We start from the raw sequence: 11,085 nt of genomic DNA on the forward strand, positions 1-11,085 counted from the left end.
CAGTGCCTACAGGAGCTGCTGCAGCGGGTCTGTCCAGTCTGAGGGCGGCCAGGCTCCCAGCCCACTGCCGCAGGTCCCTGGGGGAGTAGCACGCTCCCAGCCCACTGCCCTGGGCGCAGGCACACCCTGCCCTCAGCCACTGCTGACAACCCGGTTTCTGCTCTGCATAGGAGTAAGAGCTGGGGACACAGAGGGCGACACAAAGGTCACTGTTCCACCGTAGTCAGCTCCACGCAGTTCTCAGGGAGGCACGGGTGTGATGCCTGCCCTTCAGGCTAAGGACTTTCCTGGTGTGACCACCAGGGTGGCACTAGCAAAAGGAGCGCCGTCTGGCTATCCTCCTCTCAGTATGCTTTGGTGTCTTCAAAGGGATTATCTCCTTTTGAAAACACGATCTGATTCTATATAAAAATCAAACATGGGCAATTCATTTCCCAAACAGTACTGAGAAAGCCCACGAACAGCCACCTACGCTCCTTGGAGTGGGTGGCGCCGTGCACACAGGACACTGCTACGACCCACATGTGACACCAAATCACCCCACCTACTGGGGGCCCCTGGATGGCTGCAGGCAGGCCCTCCCCGGAGCAGGGGCACATTGTGGAGAGGGAAACCTGACTCACGTCAGGCGGCTGGGACTGATCTGGTTCTGCCTCACCGTGAACTGCCAGTAGCTGTGAGGGCCGCAGGCCAGAGCCGCCTCTTCCTGAGCTCTCTCAGTGACAGTGACAGGCCCCAAGGCCTCTGATGAGGTCAAGTTCTAGCCACCACTGGTTTGTGTCTGAACATTCCTTGAAGCAGCGTGAGGGTGTGTTGAAGCTGCCCACCCGCCCTCTCCAGTCCCACAGGGTCGCACTCGGCAGACCACGAAGATGACAGTGCAGGGCGGGTGGCAGCTCAGGCAGCACAGGGAGTGAGGGGCGTGGCTACAGAGGGATGTGCGGAGACTGGACTCCGGGCCTGGTTATAGGGATGGGGAGGGGACACAGCCACCCAACCTTGTTCTTGCTGAATTCTTCCAGGTTTGTGGCAAAGCTGCCTCAACCTTTGTTCAAATCAGAGAAGCAGAAATTCTTTACTTTTCTAATTCAGAAGAATGTAACCGTGTGTTGATGCTTCAGATAAACCTTAAGAACATTCCGTGTTTCAGTTTTCTGCCTGGAGCTTGGGTCGATACTGGGAAGTGCCCTCTGCCACGACCCTGCCGGCTGAGGGACCTGCCGGCTGAGGGACTGGCCCAGAGGACGGGTCTTCAGAGAGCACTAGGGCGGAGCCGCACACAGCTCCGTGGGTTCTGTGGGGTCACTGAAGAGCAGGCGCGTTTACCGGCGGATCCTGCTGGAAGCGAAGCCCTGTCACTATGCCTCCCAGGGGCTGAAGCACAAGAATGAGGCGGCAGTGCAGGGCGGAGGGGGACAGCACTGGGGCAGCTTACCTCGCAAGCTCAAGTCATGGAGACGCGGAACGCTTCCTGGACCTACTGTTTGAGACAGCAGGCCTACTTTTGTGTATTTGTAAAACTAAGATACTTTAAAATACCAAAGAGGAAAAAAAAAAAAAAGTCGAAATCTGGCCGCATGGAGAACATGAAAAGATAGTTGTGCTGCTCCCCTGCCCAGTATAAACTGACTTCCCTGTGACTGGAAGGGGACGTTAGGTACACCAAGTCTGCTCACTGCAGCTCTTCTGCCACTGCCCACCGGGAGGAGACCCACCCACCTGGCTGGCACCTCTACCTCTGGCCTTACCTTCCCACCCAGCGTCCCGGGCTCACGCACGCACACACGGATGCAGCCCCAGGACGCAGTGTGTTCTGCTGGGCCGAGGTGCCACCTGTGTGGCAGCACATGGGAGGAACTGCTCCTCCCAGGCACAGCCGGTCACGGGGCGTGGGTGTGCAGAGGGTCGGGTTCCCACTCCAACCTGCGCGGCTGGGGAAGCCGACAAACCAGAAGTAGGAATGGCAGGATTCTACTTCAAAATTCAAATCAGCTGGGGACACTTCAGAAAAACATGCTCAGCCCACTTTGCGCCTGACGATAATGGGAGAAGTTCAAGCGGTGGAAAGAAGAAATACGGCAGAAAAAGCTGTGAAAACAGGGACATCTCAGTCTTGGGAAGACTATATGCTGATCGTTTCCGTAAGCCAAAGAAATTGTACAGAAGCCCTGAGAAGATGTAAAAACCATGTCGAAGGGCGCGGTATGGCCATGGCACCGTGAGGGCGTGGAGACCCACCGCAGATGGGTGGCCGCAGAGTTCATTGCGAGCAGCAAGGCCTGGCCCACCAGGGGAGACCCTGCCACACCGCAGGGATGGCAGGGGCACTGCAGGAGGTCCTTTCCGAGTACGCCGGGAGCCGGCCAAGTGAGGGCGAGCCGCCAGGAGCCCCCAAGCCCAGGCCGGGGCAACGGGGCTGGTGAGCAGCGTGGCACGCTGATGGGCTGTGGGCGGTACCACTCCCACCGTGCCTACTGGGCCCAAGGCCTGCCTGCCACAAGGGTGAGCAGAGGTTACAGGGAGAGGGCAGAGATGTGGGGACCGCTCCTCACCAAGGCTGAGCCCAGTATTTTACCAATGGCCCTACCTCCCCCAACCACCTGGGGAGAGGGCAGAAAATGAACAGAACCATCAGCTGGAAAGTGTATCTTGGGGCCAGCAGGTGGCCTGACGGCTTAGGTGGCTGGGTCCCACGTGGCCAACCATGCAGTCGGAGTTCCGGACCTGGTGGCTTGAGAAACACACCGGGCACATGTCCCTGTGTGCCCAAAATCCGGAGAGGAGGATGGAGGAACAGGGACTGTAGTGCCCCCCGGTGGGCGACTCCTCACGTTGCCACTGTCTCTCGTGAGCACACACATCCTGTACCCCCACCCCCACCTGCGCAGCTCTAAGTCCTGGTGCACCCACCCTTGTTAACAGGGACGCAGAGATGCGCAGGCAAGGCAAGCCAGTCACTACCTGGTCCCAATTTCCACTGAAGCCCCAAAGGCAGGTGTACTGGAAAGAGAAAAGCTGGAAAAGGGCAGGGGGTCAGAGCCCCCACGCGCCCCCACCAGGCACCTCGGCCCTCCCCCCGAAAAGCGAGGCAGGAAAGGATGACTCGGGTCAGCCCACCGTCTCCCCATCCTTTCCCGACTTTCCTCGCTCACATGGACACGGCCTCCTGAAACTCCACACTGGGGAGCCCCAGGGCAGCTTTCGACAACTGGTCGATGCAGTTGGGGACAAAGTGAATCATGGCTGCCCTGCTGAGGCGGCCTGTTTCTGTGACCTTTATTGCTATGTGCCTACGACCAGCTCAGGACATTCCGGGACCGCAGGACAAGCGCCTGCTCGCCACTCCTGCTAACCATGTGCCAGCTCTGCGAGTGCTGCTTGGTGGAGGGAGTACCTGGGAAGGACACGTGAGACGTGCCGTGTGCTGGCGTGAGAGTCCCTGCTTGGACAAGCCAAGGTCTCCGCACTGAGGCTGCGCATGACAGCGATCCGGTCTCACAGCTCTTGGCCTCCAGGTGGCGGTGGCCGGCCACACAGCCTAGTTTTAGGCCACACAGCCTAGTTTTAGGCCACACTGCCTGCACAGGCACCCGCCCTTAGGTGACTTGCTAATAAGGCTAAGAGGAAAACACAGCACATTCTGGAATCTTGGAATTTAGGTCTTTTTAACCTTATGGGGCTTTAAAAAAAAAGGCATAAAATGCATTATAAATAGCATAAATAAAAACGGAATGGAAATGGCTTCGTAATAGGTTAAGATGTACCCACAACCTCAAATAAATGTCTGGACTTCAATTCGGAGCACCTCACTGAGAAACAAGAGTGGAAAGGTGAGCCAGCTGGGCACTCCCATCCAGCAGGCCCGTGACGGGCCCAGCAGGGTGTCCTTTCACTGGGAATCTGGGACAGGGCAGGACTGGTCAGCAGTTGAGAGGGCAGTTGGGATGTCGGGAACTCAGGGCCTGCAGAGAAGCACCCGCCCCGGGAAAGCACCCTGCACACACTCACTGCCCTCGTGGGCAGCAGCAAAGGGCCTCAGGGTGGTCAACACGGGGACAGCACCTGCGTGAAACGCCAACAATTACTAGGTGCCTGGTTGTGCCCAAGTTAGAGTGACACTCATCTGCAGGGTCCTCACGGAGAGGGGACAGCCACTCTGTGTGGGAGGTGGGGGAGGCAGAAAGGCTCCTGAAGCTGAATTCAGGGCTGGGAGAACACTGAGTGACGCGGAAGGTGGCAGTGTCATGGTCCAATCTGCTTTTGCTGAAGACAACTCAAATACTTACCCAGGCCTGCTAATGACAGCAAAGGTTTACGAGCCCAGGCATTGGAGAGCGCTCTGACAGAAAGAGGCACGCGCAGCCGGGACGGCACGCAGGCCCAGCTGGGACACACTGGCCTGGAGTCGGCCTGTGCACGAGGCCCAGCGCTGTTGGGGCAGCTGTGTTCGCGACTGCACGAGCATGACCATGACTCCCAGTGCTGGGCAGGCCCGGGGACAGCTCTCCAGAAAGAGCAGGAGGGGTCCAGGCAGCCAGCCTCGAGGTGATACGTACATTTACACAACAGTGACGCCGGGACAGTGGTGGTCTTCTCGGGCTTCACGGCGTTGTAATTGTGGTCGCTTGCCCAGGACGGAGTGGTGCTTTCACAGGCTGCTTCCCTCCCTGGGGCTTCGCTCCTAGGAAGAGCCGCCACCACCTTCTTCACTGTGTTTTCTTTTTTGTCTGGAGCAGGTCTCTTGTGCACAGAAGAGATTTTAATGCCTGCCTGGATGATTGGTAAAACCCGATCACTAAGGTGGTCAGAAACGCCACTTCGGTTCATTCCACTGAGCAACAGGCCACGACCGCCTCCCCACGTGTCATTCCCAGATGCCCTGCCCATCCTGGGCTCGTAGAGGGTCAGCTCGGCAGCAGCAGGACCACCTCTGCGCCCCTAGCAGACCTGCAGCACTCCCGGTGGAATCTGAGACCTCGACAATCGGAACAACTCGCAGGTTTCTGACACAAGGCCATCTGTGTCCTGCGGACTGAGCTGCCCAGTCCCTAGAGTAGCAGCCCCAGGAGAAGATGCCAGGCCTGGCCTGGCCACATGGAGGAGGGACTCAACACCTGGTGGGCACAAGGCCTGGAAACAAGGCCCAGGAGGCCCCAGCACTGGAGTTGTGTGTCCACAGCAGCAACTGCTCCACTGGCAGCTACGACTCAAAATTGCCAGTCAAGCCATCTTTTTTTTTTTGGGAGAGGTTTTTGCTATAGGGCACGTGCACTCACCAGAAAGACAGAGACAGACAGAGAGATAGAAAACGAGAAATCACCCCCTGAGGGGATGGCCACGCCGCAATCCCTTCTCCTCCATTCTCCTCTCGGGATCTTGGACACACATGCATGTACACATGCCCAACATGAGTTTAAGCCACAGGGTCCGGGACTCGAACTGTGATCAACTAACTACATAGGAGTCCAATGACATAGCCATTATGCCAACTGCTAGTCCCTGCCAGTCAAGCCATCTAAAGGCTAAGCACTTGAAAATAATGAGGAGAGCTCCCCAAAGCACCAGTATTCCTTGCTTATCACAAACTAAGGGGGGTACGTCCACCCAAACCCCAGGGTGGGTCTTCAAGTATACCAAGAGCCTGTCATTTCTGAGAATCCCTGACCCATCCTGAATCGTGTGCACAGCGGAGAACGAGGTCTAAAACGAGGCACACTGCCTGCCTGGACGCGCTCCCACTCACCTCACCTCGGGAGCCCCGTGCCCACCTCCCTGCAGCAAGGCTGCAGTCTGTGCCCTGTTCTGTGCTGCCTACACTTGCCTTATGGGTTCCTATTACTCGGTCCCCCAGCAAACACCAGGAAATAAGAAAATGGGTAATAGGGCCAGCAGATGGCGTACTGATACATTGCTGGACTCCCACATGGCCGACCATGGTTCGAGTCTCAGACTCGGTGGCTTGATACTCACGCTGGGATGCATGTGCGCGCGCACGTGTGCCCAAGATCCCAGGAGGAGAATGCAGAAGAGACTGCAGCGTGGCCACCTCCCCAGGGGTGAATTTACTTTTCCTCTCACTGTCTGTCTGTCCCCCACCCCCATGAATGCACACGCCCTAAGGCAAAAACCTCTACAGAGAAAGAAATGGGTAGAGAAGGGGATGGCGGCGTGAAGGCGACACCACCTGCAGGGTCCTGCCTTCGTAGTGGACACAGACACTCGGGGAGGCCCTGCATGCTTTGTGCTCGCCTGCCCAGGGGCCCGTCTCAGTCACTCACCTGCACGCTGCACCTTGGCAGACTGAGCTTCTCCGGCCTCACCTTGCCCTTCTCCTTGGGCCTGGACTTCTGCTCCTTGCCTGAGCTGAGGACTGCCATGGTGGCTGCGGCATGCTTGAGGATGCAGTCGTTGCTGCAGTAGACCGAATCAGGCTGCGCCAGGCCGGCACACCCAGGGCCGATGCACTTGGAAGCGCCAGGGACCTCCACAGCCTGTGGGACCAAACAGGTGACTTCGAACCAGCACATCCTGGAGCACTTTGCAAAGCTGCCCGTGTCACTGACGACGTCTTAGATATCAAGGAGCAGTTGTTTGTTCAAATGACAGAGACCTCTTCCTCTCCTATGTGAGCCGCTCACATTTTAACCAACCTCTGCGCATCTGTGGTGGGAATTCCAAGGAGACAACCCAGGACTCCCGCCCAGCACACGCACTCTGTCTAAGCCCCCACTGGGTGCGAATGATGCCTGTGACCGTGATGAGGTTCCAGTGCTGACAGGGCAAATCTGCAGAGGGATTTGCAGGTCACTATAATGAAGATCCCAGATAAGTCGCCTCAAGTTAAAGGAGTCTGACTGGTAAAAACCCTAAGAAGACGGACTAGGCCTTTCCCAAACAGAGACGACTTCACTGCTGAGTCTGAAACAAGCGGCCCTGTTTTGGGCCACCAGGTCCTGGATCGGAGGTGGAACTGCTGAAAAACACCTCATCCTCAGACAAACACGAAGAGTGCCTCTGCCTAAGTGTGCTGCAGCACCACGCGGGACACACTTACATGCCGAGCTTGGCTTCAGGAGGACCTCTCCCCAGCTGGCGCTCTGGAGGACAGAGCCCCAGCCACATTCAAGGCAGTCTCTCAAGACCCAGGGCAGGGGGCCTGGCTGAGCCACAGCCAGGCTCCCGACACTCGGAGGCTGAGGCCAGACACGCGTGCTGCTGCAAGCTGTCGTGGGTACCTCGTGCAACAGGACAGCAGCACCGGACGCTCCTGCTGGCCGTCACTGACAAAGGTGTGAGGGTGACCCTGAGTATGCTGGTAAGCACTGCGCCCAAGCGAGGGCCGCACAGGCCGACCGGTCCGAAGTCCAGTCCAGTGGCCTGGAAAACAGCCCAGATGTGTGCCTGCACAGTGGCACCCAATATCCTGAAGGGGTGAAGAAAAGGGAGGGAAAAGGGCTGCGGTGTGACCATCCCCTATCGGGAGGTGCAGTTTCTCTCTGGTGAGCACACAGCACCCGATGCACACACACACACACACACACACACACACATTAAGTGTTTTTTGTTTCTAGGTTATTTATTTATTTGGTCACAGGGTCTGTGCCCTTGCCAGAGAGAGACAAAGAGAAAGTGAGAAACCAAACCCCTGAGAAATGACCACATCGCAATTTCCTCTACTCTTGGGATTTGGGGCACATGTAAAGTGATTTTCAAGCCACCAGGCCTAGGACTTGAGCCGCAGTTGGCCACGGTGCAATCCAGCGCCTTGAGCACTGTGCCACCTGCTGGCCTCCATGGGAGTGTGTTTGCGTGTTTTATCAGTCAAGACTAAATACATATGAACAGGTCCCTTAAATGTACCTGAGCAAAATCTTACCTCTCAAGTGAAATAACTAACGTAACTGGGCTTTCTTGGCAGACTGTCTCCCTTAGACCACCTAGGCTCACTCGCAATGACGACAACCCAGGTGACTGACATTTGCATTCCCACCGCCTCTGCTACTGAGCGTGGCCCTGACAGCGGGTGTCTCACCCAGGCTCCCCCATCGGGGCAGGTCAGAAGTGGACCGGCGGCCCCCGAGGCCCGCCGTGGACGAGGTACTTACAGGCTGGAAAATCTTGAGCTTCTTCTTGCCGCTTGGGTTTGCAGCTTTCTCGATTCTACCCTTTATCCCCTGGTCTTCACTCGACTTCTGCTCAACCGTCCCTATACTGGTGAGCTCGGTGCCATCGGCATCACTAGGTCTGAGGGCCGCGTCGTGCTGAGCGCTGCTTTCTGGGTTGGGCTCGTCCTGCACTTGCAGAATGGTGCAGTTTGGGCAGATATAGTCTTCGCCATTCCTTTCCAGAAGCCTCCCCCGTGCCTCGGAAATGCCCACACAGTCGCCATGGAACCACTCTTCACACCGGTCACAGCAAATCATAAACCTGGACATGTGCAACAAAGACGTCAGGCCGGGAGCCAGCACTCGCTGCCCGACCCGCTTGCCGGCTGGCCTCAGCGCTCCATTCCGAGAAAATGCACACACAGACAGACGCGGGTCAGGACTACCCGGGCTCACTCCGCACTCGGTGCCCTTCTTTGCATTTTATGGGCATTCAACAAAACTTGTTTCACATTTTTCTTGACTAGAGCATTTTACAGATGTCAAGAGACACTCCTGCCACCCACCAGCAGGGTAGCCCCAACAACCAGCAAAAATGCCTTTATTTCACCAAGACTCCAACAAGGAGACCCCAATACCACATGGCCCTCAAGTCCAGTGAAGGCTCCCCCTCACCGACGGGTCTCCCCAGGTCCAGCCCAGTGTGGTCTCTGAAAAACCCTCTGGGATGACGGGACTTCTGCGTGTGGCTTACCGGATGGAGGCCCCAGAGGCCGTCCGTGGGCCTCATGCACACTGCTGACTGCAGAGCGCTCGAGCGGCCAGGACAATAGTGCAGGGACCTCAGCACTGGGCGTTCCTGACCACTCCTTACCATGTGTGCAACCTGCCAGAGGCTGTGTGCGCTTAGCAGAGAGGGAGGGAGGACAGCACCTCCATGGGGCACGGTCACTGCAACCCTTCTCCCTCCACCCATCCGTTTTCACGATGGGGAGGGCGTGCACACACGTGCTCAAGGTACTTTCAAGCCACTGGGTCAAAAACTCGAACCCGGGAACCAGCAGTTAGCGCAATGGTTATGTCGCTGGACTCCCATGTAGTTGACCGCGGTTCGCATCCTGGACCCGGTGGCTTAAACCTCACGCCGGGCGCGTGTGTGTGCGTGCATGCGCGCCCAAGATCCCGAGAGGAGAATGGAGGAGAAGGGATTGCAGCGTGACCATCCCCCCTGGGGGATGATTTCTTGCTTTCTGTCTCTACGTCTCTCTCTTGTCTGGCTGGCGAGTGCACGCTCCCTATAGTGAAAAACCTCTCAAAAAACAAACAAACAAAAAAACTCGAACCCCACAGCCAGCCTGACCACAGGTTGGCCCTGACCCCCTACTCTTAAACTTTTATTTTTTTAAAGAATTACTTTATTGATTTCAATTTGACCAGAGAGGAACAGAGTGAGCGAGTGAGCAAGCGAGCGAGAGAGAGCAAGCCACTAAGTCCGGGACGTGAACCATGGTCGACCATGTGGGAATCCAGCGCCCTCAACTACCACGCCACCTGCGGGCCCCTTCTCTTAGACTTTTTGACAATTACTTGTACGTTGGGACCAGCAGTTGATTAGTGTAATGGCTATGTCGCTGGACTCCGGTTTGAGTCCTGGACCCGGTGGCTTAAACTCGTGTGGGGCGCGTGTGCGTGCGTGCCCAAGATCCCGAGAGAATGGAGGAGAAGGGATGGTGGTGTGGCCATCCCCCCCTGGGGGGTGATTTCTCACTGTCTGTCTCTCTCTTTCTAGCGAGTAGACGCGCCCTACAGCAAAAACCTCTAAACAAACGATCACTTGTTCATCTCTGACAACTAAACAAACGACCCAGCCCAGCTTCGTAACTCTTAAAAATCCAAATGAAAAAGCCCCTCTTGTGGCCTGGCCCTCCCGGGAGCCGGGCCGCCGTGACCCACCTGTTGTTGTGGGGCTGCCGGCAGAGGCAGTACAGGGCACTGGGGTCGGAGACCTCGCACTCGGGCTTGGGTCTGCCCGCGCCCTCGGGGTCCTCGCCCTTGCTTCCCTGAGCCGCCTTCCCCTCAGGCTGACTCCCATCTCCACCGTCTTTCGTTGCCTGGGACCCAGCCCCCTGGTCGGCCTCGGGCTCTTGCTTCTGGGGAGAAAGGGTCTCGACGCTGCTGCTGCCGCCGGCCTCCATGCCCACGGCCTCGGTGGGGTCCTCCTCACGCCGCTTCTTCCGCAGACGGCTGTGGAGACCTTTCAGAGGCCTTTGGGGAGGCTCCTGCTCTCGCTTCCTTCGGAGGCGATTCTGAAGTTCTTTCAAAGTCAGGCCGTCGCTGTCACTGTCTGACGTGTCGTCCTCACCACGACCCCCTTTGGCCTTGGCAGAGGCAGCTGGCTGTCCCTCCCCACCTGGGGCACCGGACTTGGGGCCACTCTTCGCCTCAGAGGCGCTTTCCACGCTCCCTTCCGAGGCGGTTTCGACATCTGTGACCGGACCGGACGCGGGCTCACCGGAGTCCTCGAGGGAGACGGGGGCGCTCTTCCTCCCGCGGCGCCGGACCGTGGTGAGGAACTCCTCCACCCGCTCCGTGCGCTTGGGCTGCCGGCCACTGCGGCGCAAGGACAGGCTGTGCGGCTGCGGCTGCGGCTCCAGGGGCTCGGCCTCGGCGTCGCCTGCGCCCTCGCGCTTGGCGATGGTGGTTCTCCGAAAGCCCCAGGTTTTCCTGAACTCCTTGCTTGTGGGTTTGATAGCCCTGGGTGCGTCCTCGCTGCGCGGGTCCCCTTTGTCATCCATACCTAGTGGTAAGCACAATCCCAGCGTGACCGACATGCTGCTGGCAGAGACCACTCCAATGAGGGCAGCCACGGAACGAGTCCACGGCCCGCCCACAGATGACCACACACAGGGTTTCCCACTGTGCGGCCTGTGGGGAATGGGGGTGACTCAGGAAGAAAACCTGATGTTGTACACCTCAGGTT

The 11,085-nt window shown here is 57.7% G+C and overlaps 1 protein-coding gene across 1 annotated transcript in view; it reads right to left on the reverse strand.

Annotated features, from left to right (window-relative positions):
* The window catches only part of DIDO1 (death inducer-obliterator 1), a gene marked incomplete in the record, with an annotated part of 41,785 nt that overhangs the window by 20,779 nt on the left and 9,921 nt on the right, over window positions 1-11,085 (reverse strand). Inside the window, 4 exon segments of the mRNA XM_027767690.1 lie at window positions 4,557-4,770; window positions 6,279-6,491; window positions 8,106-8,427; window positions 10,059-10,902. Of these exon segments, the coding sequence (XP_027623491.1) occupies window positions 4,557-4,770; window positions 6,279-6,491; window positions 8,106-8,427; window positions 10,059-10,900 (1,591 nt within the window).

Source organism: Tupaia chinensis, unplaced genomic scaffold (assembly GCF_000334495.1).
Source record: "Tupaia chinensis unplaced genomic scaffold, TupChi_1.0 Scaffold144472_1, whole genome shotgun sequence".
Classification (NCBI taxonomy): Eukaryota; Metazoa; Chordata; class Mammalia; order Scandentia; family Tupaiidae; genus Tupaia; species Tupaia belangeri.